This window comes from Bidens hawaiensis, unplaced genomic scaffold (assembly GCF_021521415.1).
Source record: "Bidens hawaiensis isolate Kalapana, Puna unplaced genomic scaffold, B.hawaiensis_p1.1 tig00026837_1, whole genome shotgun sequence".
Lineage (NCBI taxonomy): Eukaryota > Viridiplantae > Streptophyta > Magnoliopsida > Asterales > Asteraceae > Bidens > Bidens hawaiensis.
In genome coordinates, this window is record NW_027494319.1 from 162,927 (window position 1) to 176,365 (window position 13,439).

General features: G+C 36.5%; 3 protein-coding genes across 5 annotated transcripts; 2 read left to right on the forward strand and 1 right to left on the reverse strand.

Annotated features, from left to right (window-relative positions):
- Positions 1 to 617: 617 nt before the first annotated feature.
- Positions 618 to 3,544, forward strand: LOC143574074 (uncharacterized). Its single transcript, XM_077058793.1, has 3 exons — positions 618 to 688; positions 802 to 859; positions 1,145 to 3,544. The coding sequence occupies exon 3, from the start codon at positions 1,216 to 1,218 to the stop codon at positions 3,529 to 3,531; it is 2,316 nt and encodes a 771-aa protein (XP_076914908.1). The 5' UTR covers positions 618 to 688; positions 802 to 859; positions 1,145 to 1,215; the 3' UTR covers positions 3,532 to 3,544.
- A 554-nt stretch (positions 3,545 to 4,098) lies between these two features.
- Positions 4,099 to 7,514, forward strand: LOC143574087 (calmodulin calcium-dependent NAD kinase-like). The gene is made up of 8 exons (XM_077058806.1): positions 4,099 to 4,603; positions 4,687 to 4,910; positions 5,265 to 5,329; positions 5,433 to 5,654; positions 5,734 to 5,860; positions 6,092 to 6,411; positions 6,482 to 6,626; positions 7,278 to 7,514. The coding sequence occupies exons 1-8, from the start codon at positions 4,363 to 4,365 to the stop codon at positions 7,512 to 7,514; spliced, it is 1,581 nt and encodes a 526-aa protein (XP_076914921.1). The 5' UTR covers positions 4,099 to 4,362.
- Positions 7,515 to 7,640: 126 nt separating this feature from the next.
- On the reverse strand, positions 7,641 to 8,647 carry LOC143574085 (histone H1.2-like). 3 transcript variants are annotated; one of them, XM_077058805.1, is made up of 3 exons: positions 8,457 to 8,642; positions 7,875 to 8,357; positions 7,641 to 7,841 (listed from the first exon to the last, which is right to left on the reverse strand). In XM_077058805.1, the coding sequence occupies exons 1-3, from the start codon at positions 8,517 to 8,519 to the stop codon at positions 7,794 to 7,796; spliced, it is 594 nt and encodes a 197-aa protein (XP_076914920.1). In that variant the 5' UTR covers positions 8,520 to 8,642; the 3' UTR covers positions 7,641 to 7,793. The 3 variants fall into 3 exon arrangements, with proteins under 3 accessions (XP_076914920.1, XP_076914919.1, XP_076914918.1); XM_077058804.1 differs by having other exon boundaries at positions 7,641 to 7,844; positions 8,457 to 8,641; XM_077058803.1 differs by having other exon boundaries at positions 7,641 to 8,357; positions 8,457 to 8,647.
- Between the last annotated feature and the right edge of the window lie 4,792 nt (positions 8,648 to 13,439).

Genomic DNA, 13,439 nt, shown 5'->3' on the forward strand with positions numbered 1-13,439 from the left:
CTTGACTATCTTGTTTTAACGAGACATTTTGGTAAATTTCGCTTACTTAAAAAAAGTAAGTAAATATAAAATAAAAGGAGAATAAAGTATTACATTTTTTTGAACGGCGATTTTCTTGTATTTAGGCTACCCACTCCCAAATTTAGAGAGTCCTGATGTCCCACTCTGACCAAACTATGTTATCTTAACCGGGTTCACGCTGGTTTCAGAGTTTTGGTTGGGCGTTCTCCCGGGAAACCATACTGCTGACTGCCACTAAACAGTCATTGTGCCACCACAAGAGTAGAAATCTCTAGCGTAACACACGGTGGGACGAAAACCCTGGTTGGCTCAGGGTTCAACCTAACAACCTTTGTACAAGGTCTAACTCAAATCCTTCATTGCCAATATTCATCAAAGTAACAAATAAAATTCGAACTTAAGTCATTTAACTGAAGAACCCAAGCGGAAGAAGCTAGTGTCAATTAAACATCCTAACTAATATTTTGATTTTTGGATAAAACATAATTTTAATAAAATATAGGAGAAGTGAAGGGGTAAAATAGGGAATAGAGGACGATGAAAGAGAAGATAGATGAGTTGAGGTGACCTAAATACCCTTTGTTGGGAAGAGAAAAGAAAGAAACCCTAATTCTCATTCTCTCTTCGTTCCCCAATTCTACCCTTTTTCTCCCCAGCCCTCTTTCAGGTATTTCACCTCTTCTTATTCTTATTACTACTCTTTATTATATTTATAAATCACCCGCCAATTCCAACTTACCCTCTACTTTCCAATTCACGCTATGACACCATCTCTTGCAGGTTTCTTCTTCGATTCACCAATCTACGGTTTCCTCTTCCGCGATCCCTTCTGATTCCGGTAAGTCTTTCAACTCTAATTTTCTTGTTATTCAGATCTACTTTTCATTTAGTTGATCTGGAATATTCTCGAGTTAAAAGGTGGACTTTTTTCATAAACTGTGTTAGCAACAACTGGTGATAGAATATAGGTAGAGCGTATTATTATGTATGGCGGTTAATTTTGTAGTTTCTTATGAAAGATGAATTAAACATGTTTAGCTTAATGTTTTTGGTGGAATGTGTGTATATATTGAATCACTGTATGATTTGAGTAATTTTTGACTCTGAACATTTGTTGAAACAGGCCTTTTGATGTTTCTTATCTAGTGGTTCCAAGGGTTTGTTTGAAGGTGCTGCGGGTGATAAATATTCGCCATGGATAACCATGAGATGATTATTGGACCAAGGACAGACGTTCCATTGGTTCAAAACCAGCAATTGGGATTAAGGCACGGTCAGAGTTTGGTTGGTGGGCAGAATCGTAATATTGGATTGGGGCATGCCCACAAGCACGGCATTAAGTTAAGCGAAAATGGTAATCAAGATATGCGTGTAGGACATAACCACGGTCACGATCACGGTCACGGTATTGACAATGAGTTGCTAATGAACCATGAGATACCAACTGAGTTTGAGGATAACAATCAGCATAATAATGGATATGATGAGAACAATGAAGATGGTGATGATCTTGATCATGGTATGGATCAAGAACAGCCCATATCCCATGATTCTCATCTGGTACTGTCTGATCAACCTCACGAACTAGGTTTACCTAATAATCATGGTTTAACGGTTGTTGAGAATCACGAACTTGATGAAAACTTAGGCCTCGTGGTGCACCCACACTCACACTCTGAAATGGGTGTGATCCCGATATCAGTTCAACACCCGGATCTTGTGGTCACAACCCCAGTCATCCAAACCCGAACCCTAACCCCGCCCCCAAACTATGAACTCATGGTTGGTCAAGAATTTCCAGATGTTGCCAGCTGTCGAAGGGCGTTAAGATACACTGCAATTGCTCTACATTTCGAGATACAAACTGTCAAATCTGATAAAACTCGGTTTACTGCCAAGTGTGCAAGTGAAGGGTGCCCGTGGAGGATACACGCCGCTAAGCTGCCAGGTGTCCCCACTTTCACCATCCGAACCATCCATGCTGAACACACGTGTGGTGGGATTGCGCACCTCGGTCATCAACAAGCTTCGGTTCAGTGGGTTGCTAATTCTGTAGAACAAAGGCTCAAAGAAAACCCTCAATGCAAACCGAAAGAGATTCTAGAAGAAATCCACCGGGTTCATGGGATTACATTATCGTATAAACAAGCTTGGAGAGGTAAAGAACGAATCATGGCGGCTTTGCGTGGTTCTTTTGAAGAAGATTACCGTCTTTTACCACAATATTGTGATCAAGTTAGACGCACAAATCCCGAGAGTATAGCTTCGGTTTATGTGAATCCAAATGATAACTGTTTTCAACGGTTGTTTATCTCGTTTCAAGCTTCGATTTACGGGTTTTTGAATGCCTGTAGACCGCTTCTCGGGCTTGATAAAACCGTGTTAAAAAGCAAGTATCTTGGGACATTGCTTTTTGCCACGGGTTTTGATGGTGACGGGGCGTTATTTCCTTTGGCTTTTGGGGTTGTTGATGAAGAAAGTAGTGAAAACTGGATGTGGTTCCTTTCTGAGTTACATAATTTATTGGAAATAAACACAGAAAACATGCCGAGGCTTACAATTTTATCCGACAGGCAAAAAAGTATTGTTGACGGTGTGGAAGCCAACTTTCCGACAGCTTTTCACGGGTTTTGTATGAGGCATCTTAGTGAAAGTTTTAGAAAAGAGTTCAACAACACCATGATTGTTAACCTTTTATGGGACGCAGCAAACGCTCTAACCGTTATGGAATTTGAATCCAAAATCTTGGAAATTGAAGAGATATCTCAAGAAGCTGCTTATTGGATTAGACGTGTTCCCGCTCGTTTATGGGCTACAGCTTATTTTGAAGGAACTCGTTTTGGTCATTTGACTGCTAACATAGTCGAATCATTAAACGCGTGGATCCTGGAAGCTTCTGGGCTTCCCATTATTCAAATGATGGAATGCATTCGTAGGCAGTTAATGACGTGGTTTAACGAGAGACGTGAAACGAGCATGCAGTGGACTTCAATACTTGTTCCTTCTGCAGAAAGACGGGTTTCAGAAGCTATCGATCGGGCACGCACTTATCAAGTTCTTAGAGCAAACGAGGCTGAATTTGAGGTCATTTCACATGAAGGGACGAATATTGTTGATATCAGAAACCGTTGTTGTTTGTGTCGGGGATGGCAGCTTTACGGGCTGCCATGTGCTCATGCTGTTGCGGCTCTTTTATCGTGTAGACAAAATGTTCATCGTTTTACTGAAAGTTCTTTTACGGTTGCAACTTACAGGAAAGCGTATTCACAAACGATTCATCCGGTTCCCGATAAAACACTTTGGAAAGAAATGACAGATGGGATTTCACAAGGTGAAGCTGGTAATGTGAGTGAGATTATTATTAATCCACCAAAATCACTTAGACCACCGGGAAGACCAAGAAAAAGGAGGGTTCGGTCAGAAGATAGAGGACGGGAGAAACGGGTGGTGCATTGCAGTCGGTGCAATCAAATGGGTCATTTTAGAACTACTTGTTCTGCACCTATCTGAATATGAAGATGATGTTCCGTCATATGTTACCGATAATCGGTATGATTGTATGTTGATATGATTGGTTTTGTTTAAATAAGTTGAGATGAATGTGATTTTTAATTAATCGTTTTACATCATGTTTATGTTCTAGGGAGAGTATGATTTAGCTATGTTGAAATCTTTCTGCAACGTGAATATTAATATATAAAGTGTTGTAGGTTTGTTATTGTGTAAGCAGACATTTTAATAAGGTCGTTTGTTGTTCTGTCTTTTTTTGTTATTTATGTTTGTTTTTGTATGAAATAAATCTTCTCAAATTTCATGCTATAAGGTATTTTACATCATGCAATTTTGTAACTACTATTTTCTTTTGATAACTTTTATAAAAAAGTAAAAAAAAAATGTGCAGAGCGGAAAAAATTGGCGGAGATGAGCAGGTGACGGCGAAGTAAAATGGTGGAGGCGTCGCTGACTCAACAGAGCGTTTATTAAGTTAACAAGTTTTATAAGAATTTAAATCGGGGCAAATGAAAGCGTGCGTAATTAACTAATTATTACTCAAATTAACCTCCTTTCAAAAGAATTGGTCTTAATTACCATACTTAAATTATGTAATTTTTGGGTGAAAATTACAGTTATGGTTAGATAATCAAATTATTTGTTATATTTAAAAAGAATCATTAGAATAATAAATATTAAATTATGACTAACCACACAAAACAGAATTAAACATTTTACACAAATTCCTTTCTCAATTATTTGCTCACAATTTCCTCTGTTCTGCAAATATCAGATCCAAAGATATTCTTCCTGTGTTTATCTCCTGCAACACAAATCTAAATCTCAAACATGCTGACATGTGAAGAAATTGCATCTGAATTCAAAGATTATTTATTATCCAAAATATTCGGCGACGAAAATATCCCTACGTATACACAAATCATCTTTGCATCGTCAATCGGTTTGATCATTGCCGCTGCTATGCACATCAGATCCAGGAAAACAATAGATTACAATAAGATCATCCCATGGATTCGAGTTTCAAAAACCAGGCAGCCGTTGAAGCTTGAGAGATTCCATGATTATGTAGGTATAAACACCGTCCAAAGTTGATTAAACAATATCGATTTGTGTATGCAAAATGTGTGTTTATGTGTATGTCGATGAATGCAGCTCGGCAGATGGGCTTTCATGATAATCGAGAATGCCCGTATTTGTGCAAATTAGCTGCTGATTATATCAGGAAAGAAGAAGGGTGCGAGGAAGATATGATTTCGTTCTTCGGTGATGACCCGCAGGCTGATTCATTGTTCATAAAATTGGTTGAGGAATTTGAGAGATGTATTCTTAGTTACTTTGCTTTTCATTGGAGCCATGCTTCTTATATGATCACTCAGGTATAAAAACACACTTTTTTGTTCAATACAACACCAATACAAATCAAAATAAACATTCATTTATTTAAAATCTTAATATGTTTTTAAAGTATAAGGAAATAGTTAAATTGCAATATTTATTTCTCTCTCCCGAATCTACACGTGTAGGTAAACAGTTAAAGTTCTGAGGAACGAAACATATGAACAAATTAATTTTACGGTGTTTTATTTACATAACATTAGTATTTATATTCAAGAAAGTACAAAATTATTCTTACAATACTTATTCTTTTGTAATAAACCTAACCCTGTACATAATTTATCGAATGCGATTTAAAAATAATACTATGATAAGTTCTCCTTATGAAATTTTAGGTGTTGGGTCCTGATGGACATGAACCTAAAAAGAAGCTCAAGAACATAGTCATGCAAGCGACAAGGTACACTTTCGTGTTCCTATGTGCCAACAAACTCATTATACAAGGAATCATAGATTCGGTTATTAATGATGTCTTGATGTTAAGATTGTTTGAAATGAGACAGGGAACAAAGATTTGAGAGGGTGACAAAGAACCTAAAAGTAGCACGAGTGTTCACGACATTAGTAGAAGAAATGAAGGCGATAGGCCTTTCGAATGCAGATGATTCAGAGTGTACGGATGTTATGGTCCCGATGGCACACAAAGATCGTAGCCCGGTTCTTCTTTTTATGGGTGGTGGCATGGGAGCTGGAAAGAGTACTGTTCTTAAAGACCTTCTTAAAGAGTAAGCAACTTTATTATTATTATTATCATTCATAGCCCATGTAAAAGATATTTATGTTATTTGTGTTAAATGTGTACAGACCATTTTGGGCCGGAGCATCAGCAAATGCGGTTGTAATAGAGGCAGATGCCTTCAAAGAATCTGATGTTATTTACAGAGCTTTAAGTTCTAGAGGCCATCACGACATGCTTCATACCGCTGAGCTGGCACGCCCGACTTGTCTTCCTTTTTTAATATATTTTACCAAAGAACTTTCCGTCACAAAATAATTATGTGACGGAACTTTCCATGATAACATGACATACTTTTAGCTGCTTTCCACTTTTGGGTACGTACTTTCAAAACAAAAGGCGTGTTCCCTATCGAAAGCAGCTAAAAGTATGCTCGTTATATGTATAATTTACAAAAAGCAAATGTGCTCATTATACAATTTACAGGTGCATCAATCATCCACAGATGCAGCGTCATCGCTACTTGTAACAGCGTTAAACGAAGGCAGAGATGTAATCATGGACGGGACCCTATCGTGGGTCCCCTTTGTCGTGCAGACGATAACAATGGCAAGAAACGTTCATCGCAAACGTTACCGTATGGGGCCCGGTTACAAGGTGGAGTCAGATGGGGGTGTTATTGAGAGATATTGGGAACTTGAAGAAGAAAATGAGTTAATAGATGGTAACCAAAAGAGAAGACCATACAGGATAGAACTAGTTGGTGTTGTTTGTGACCCTTATTTAGCTGTCATAAGAGGCGTCAGGTAACCTCGTCAATCAGTTTTATACCCTTTTTTCGTGTTTCCCGTTATGTTTATAGATTTTGTTTAACAGGAGGGCCATTATGTGCCGACGAGCTGTGAGGGTTAGATCACAGTTGACATCACACAAACGATTTGCAAATGCGTTTATGACTTACTGTCAACTTGTCGACAATGCAAGACTTTATCTGACCAACGCGCTAGATGGACCGCCAAAGGTATATACACACATATAGGCGGAGTTAGGCTAAAAAGTCGATTTTGCCTGAAAATGTGTAAAAAGAAAATCAAGGAAACATGTTTTAAATTTTTACGCAATGTGTAGTATAATAACCAATGTTTTATAAACCGGTTTTTTACACGTACCGGATTTGATTTAAAAAATGGTACAACCGGTTGAACGTCAACATCACACATGAACAACGATCGAGTCAAATAGGAAGTTTGTACTTTATATACAAAATTAATCAGTTACAAAAAATGTAAAGAAACCAGTCTTGCATTTGCATGATACAAAATTGGTGATTGATTTACGAATCTTCGTAATGATTTTACTCGTTTCAAATTTATCGGATAGATTGAAAGTCATTTTTAAACATATGGGCTTAAAAAAGTATCAAAAATCTCTTTAGCAGTATTTATTTAAAAACCAGCGGTACAATGTTCTAGCGAGCCGCTCAAAAATACCGAACTCTAAATATCAGTTACCTTACCAAAATCCGGGATAACCGGTTCAACCGGCCAGTACGATCAGTTTTTAACATCTTTACACCTTTTATTTAGTTAATTTCGACATTTAACCGAAGCTACAAAATATGCGTACACATACCAGTTTACTAACTTAAGGATTGTCTATTTTTTGTATACAGCTAATAGGATGGAAAGATAAAGAAAAGACATTACTAGTCGATCCAGAAGAGATAAACATACTGAAGATGCTAGAACGATTAAACGAAACAGCCGACTCAATATACAAACTTTATAAGCGGACAAATACAGCAAATCAACAAGGCTCGGTGTGGAAAGACATTGTTATGTCACCAACAAGGTTAAGCATTCAGAAAGAGCTCAAGTATTCCATAAAGAAATCTGAAGCCATGAAATAACATTTTTTTTAATCATTCAATTTTTAATTTGCAAATACGTAACATTTTTTTTACCATTGAAATCAAATTCTAAACTTCAACATGTCATTAACATTAACAAAAACAAATTAAAAAAAAACATCGAGATTCAAGTCTGTAAGTCTATCCTGGATTTAAACATTAAAGCAAAAAATTCAAAATACACCAGATGATGACGTCAGTCTCAAAAATTTACAAAACAAACCCCTACAAACAAACAATTTGTCACTACAAGTCCTCCTACTTTATCATCACTCTTCCTTACTTCTTCGCCTTCTTTGCAGATGCAGCTTTCTTCGGCGCGGCTGCCTTCTTAGCCGACGCCGCCTTCTTCACTGCTACCTTCTTAGCCGGCGCCGCCTTCTTCACTGCTACCTTCTTCGGCTCGGCTGCCTTCTTAGCCGCTGGCTTCGTTGGGGTCTTCGGCTTCACAGCTGCCTTAGGCTTAGCCGCCGGCTTAGCCTTCGGCTTGGCAGCTGCCTTCGTCGGCGTCTTCGGCTTGGCAACCGGCTTAGCTTTTGCAGGTGTAGCAACAGCCTTCTTCTTCGCCGGAGCCTTTTTAGCCGCCGGCTTGACTGTCGGCTTCGGCTTGGCAGCCGGCTTGGCCTTCTTAGCCGCGGGCTCAGCGGCGTTCTTGGGAGCCAGCTTGAACGAAGCCTTGACCTTGACCAGCTTACCATCGGCTACATTCTTCTTCAATTGAACAGCCAACAGCTTCTTGTAGTTAGCCGGCAAATTCTTGTACTTGCCTTCAATAAACTTTCCAATCGCCTGAGAACTTGAACCGGTTCTCTCTTTCAACGTTGTAATCGCATCCTTAATCATCTGCATGTTCAATTAAAGCAAAATAATCAGACCCATTATTGTTAATATAAACATTATATACATATATAGACAATAAAAATGAAATTAAAATATACAAACCTCGAGATAAGAAGGATGCTGAGGTGGGTTTCTGGTCTTGGGAGCAGAAGCAGCCTTAGCCATCGTTAATTTGACGAAATGAGAATTAGGGTTAGGGTTCCGGTGAAATTAGATTTGCAGGTGTGTTTGTGTGTGTGAAGAAGATGAGATATGTGGGGACTTAAATAATTTAATTCTTAAAAGCTGATTGGTGGATTTGGTTATGACGCGGATCCGGGTGTTTGTAATGTTTTAAATGTAGGCCGTTGGATTGTTTTTAATCAACGGTGGAGAAAGGAAGTTGTGGAGTGTGGATTGAAGTTGGAATTAGGGTTTGAATGGAAAGATTTGTGTGTGTCTATGTTTAATTTATTGGGGATTTAGTTTGTCTATAGTTTATGGATTTTTATAGGAGTTTTAAGTTTTATTTATAGAATTTTGTTGGCTTTCTAAGGTGTATTTACATTAATGTTGATGAGTTTAGTTTTGGTTGTTATTAGAATTTTAATAGAAAGTGGTCGAATATAGAAGTTTTTCATAAGTGTTCATAGTTTTGAGTGTTTAATACACATTATAGTCTAATTTAGCATTGCTTATTTGTTATTAAGGTAGATTGTAGCGTGTCTTACAAAACCCCTCATTTTGAAGTAATTCATCATTCATGATATCATAACGGTTCATGAACACGTCCTGGAAATGAAGCGTGACATACATATAAGCAAGAAACACCAATTTACACATGTATTGTCAACAATGGAGGTTCGAATATAAAAACATCATCAATTGAAGTTGTTCCTAAGTGAGTTGGTTTAAGTGGGCCTAACTAGTTGGGTTGATCACAAGATAAGTGAAATTGGGTTTCGTGTGATAACCATGCTAGGGGCTGCCACCCCTAGACACCGCTGCCAGGGGCGCTGCCCCCGGACCCCCGTTCGTTGAGGGTTATATTAAACTAGATATACGATATGGATAGTGATAGTTGATTGATACATGTAACTGTTATACAGTTAGTCGTGCCCAGTTAAAGAAAGGAGTTACCATTAACTCTGAAAGGGACTGAGTTCAGCCGTTCAGGTGAGTTTCTAGCCCCATTTCCTTGTTATGTTTTTTGGGATGTGTGCATACTCAATGTGATTAGTAAATACCCTTACATTAAGGGGTAAGTGTATGCCATATATAATTTGTGTGAAAATTGTTGAAGATATAGATGAATGCTGTCGGTACATGAACGATCTTCGGATATTGCACGTATCATCAGGGAAGGTGATCGTTAGAAGATTAAAATGAAGGATTCCCAGTGCTTCTGCATGTTATGATGTGATATGCTTGTTTACGTGGGTACATTCTACGTCTGACATAGTAATTTAGGATGACAAATCCCTCTAACTTCCTTTGGACATTGACGTGGAATGTAACAACGTAGATAAGGACTGTGGACCCCATTAGTGTTCCTTAGTTGGATATTATATGATTAACCGTATGTTCCTCTTATGGATAATAAACGTTGTTCCTTCTATGGATAATATATTGAGTTTCTTGTATGGATAGTGAATATTGTTCCTTCTATGGAAAGTACACGTTGTTCCTTCTATGGATAATATATAGTGTTCCTTCTATGGATAGTACATGTTGTTCCTGCTATGGATAATATATAGTGTTCCTTCTATGGATAATACACGTTGTACCTTCTATGTATAATATATAGTGTTCCTTCTATGGACTTTAGTAGATAATCCTGTAATGAATGTTGTGTAATGTTCCTCTTATGGATATTTAAGGACAAGATATTAATAGGTATATTCAGATACGTAAATATGTATGTATGTATGTAAGAAAGGTAACATGATAAGTATGAATATGTATCTTCGGATATGTGTATAGGTATGATATGTGAAGGTATTGTATGTTGCTTGATTAATTAGAACTCACTCAGCGTAGCTAACTTTTAGTATGCACGCAGGTCTATATGTTTAATGAGCTAGCATGGGGATGACACATGACATGGATTGAGCGGCTGGCATTTGAAGATGAAAAAAATGATGTTTTAAATATGATGTTTCATGTTATGTTTCAAAGACAAGATTTGAATGTTTTGTAAAGATGGGTTAAAGTTTTATAGTCCGCGAAAGTTTTAATAAACTCTGATTTGTAGAATTGTGTTTATGAGTAAATCCAATGTCTAGAGTGAGGCACCGGGAACGGGGTCTTACACATTTTGAATAAAAATGACTTTTATATCAAAAGGAATGTTTTATCAAGGTTTAAAGCTATAAATTGGACTAAAGGTCTGAAGCTAGATCATTCGATCTAGATAAATTATTAAACTATTATTCTCGAACTATAGGTCTGAGGTAATCATTCATCAAACACAAAGAAATTGTTGGTTGAACATCTTATCAAAAGGTGAATACGCTCAATACTTAAACCTTTTTACAAAGTATATAATCTTTTAAAGTTAAGGATATTTATCCATACGTAAAGTGTCAGAAAAGATTTTATAAGAGGGTTGGTACGAATCCTCTATATTTATGAAATATCTACTCTTTTAGATTATGAAGGGTTATCCATATGTAAAGAGTTAGGAAAGTATTTACATGAGGGTTGGTTCAAATCCTCTAAAACGTATTGATACAAGGTAGTATTAGACACTCAGGCTAAAGTACACATGTGTTTGGATCCTTACATATATGATTTATAGTGGGCACACTACAGACATACTGACCATGAGGCAAGTAACTGTTTCTAGGGCGCGTAACCGTCCACTAAGTGGTTTGTGCGTATGTTTAGTTCCGATGATATGGGATTGAGACCCACTGAGTCGTTGAAAGCTATTGGTGATTGTGTCATAACGAATTATGAAAACCTTTTATCGAGTCAGCGTTATTCACCAGCATATAGCTGACATATTTTTAAAAAGTGTTTCCAGGTAACCAGGAATAAGGTATAGAAGTGGATATGCGCGGTGGAGATAAAAGATCGCTAGGCATAGAATACAACTGATGGTTCAGCTAAATTTTGTAAACGAAACATATGTAAAACTTGTGTTAAAGCAAGTACTTTTAAAAAATAAAAAAAGGGTATTTAATTTGATGTGATGTGCTGAGTGGTATAAAATATAAGGGATGAATTTTTGCTTTCACACAAGATCGTGTTTTAAATTTATAAAAGTTATTTCTACTAAGAATAAACACACACAAAAAAGGAAAGTGTACCTATCATATATGTAGAATAGTATTGGTAAGAACCAGGTATCGTTCCGTGGACACAAATATTTTTAATAATGAATCTTCGTCTTACTTCAATCGAAGAGTTTTAATCATTTTAGGGTTGATTTTTAAACCTTTTAACAAATAGAAATACTTATATATATATATAATATGTAGGTGACAAGAAGAGAAATTCTAAATGAGTAATTCAGTTATATGAAGGTTAGCATCTAAGATCAAGAATCCACTCTATTTTTCCTTGATGATTAATAAATAAGCATGTGATAAACTTGCGTTAATAATATATGCGTTAATAATATATGATAGAATAGTCTCTCATTTCTAAGTGAACATATTATATGACATAAAAGAAAGTAGCATGCATATTTTCAAGTCCATCATTGCTTAATCTCATACTACCACGAGAATGTCAATTTAAGTAGGCAACCAGTTTAGTAAAGTAAAAGATTAGAATTGACTTCGATTTATCAAATACCAATTCTAACAATTTCGTGTGATTGTAGTTGACTCACACAACCTCCCCTTGGTTGATTTAATTAGGTTATAATTACACATTCCATTAACATATGATTTCTTTAACTAGCATGATAACCTAAGAAATCGTGTTAACAATGTTATTTCTGAATTATCAAAACTAGATAAATAGATCATAGCTTATATCTCATCTTTCTAAGTACAATATAAGGATCCATGTTTTATCTTGAATAAATTATCAAGGTATTCTTTTACCATTTCTAGTATCCAAGAACATGAGTGAATCATGAATGATTGTTAATCATCAACCTTGATGTATTGAGTTAAAGTGATAAAACATTTTTCATCAAATGATAATTGAGAAATAACCTTATACTTTACCAAAATAAATCACATGTTTAATATAATCATTAAGTAAAAAAGCTTCTTCATAGAAATTAAATAATAAATGAAGTTTTAGCTCATAATGAGCATGGTTATGAGCATCAAAAGAGATGAATATAACAAACACATGATCAAACCAGAACAATCTAATCAAATATGGATGAATCTTCCTTCTTCAATGATGATGGATGATGATGATGATAGCCTCCAAGCATTCAAACTCTCCACGAGACCTTCAATATGAGTGTAAAGTGGGTGATTTTATAAAAGAAATCCGTATAGAAGTTTTCTTCAAGCACACTTGTTAAATGCAACATGCTCCACTATTTATAGGCAGTCTGGTGATCAGGCACGACCCCGTGTAGATGGAGGCACGCCCCCTTTTCCATCCGTCCTCTCGCATTTAATGCTCTGTCATATCGTACATGATGACTCACCACGAGGCGTGCTTCATGGGGGCACGGCCCCGTGTTTTTGGTGTCTTGTTATATTTCTTTTGTCTTTTCTGAAAGGTGACCACGTCCTCGTGTCTTCTGAGGCACAACCTCGTGTCCAGTTGTCCAGTATTTTGTCTTTTTTTTTTTTACAATTTTTTGTCTTTACTTGCACATGAAAGCATGGGGGCGTGTTCCATGAGGCATGGGGTCGTGTTTCATTGTTTTCTTTGATTTTGCTTTGGCTTTTCATTTGTTTCTTAGTTTGAGGCTTGGGTTTACCTGAAAAAACATTTTAACATGATAAGTAATTAGTTGAACTATATTATTCGATAGAAGGTGCAGTTTTTAGAGATTATTTGATGTTAAAAGATGTATAATTTTATATGCATCATAATTCCTTATGTTATAAAAGTAAATATTTTACTAATGATTTTCCGTTGCGTAATCAAACTTTGATAAATTAACAGAAATGGTACCAACTA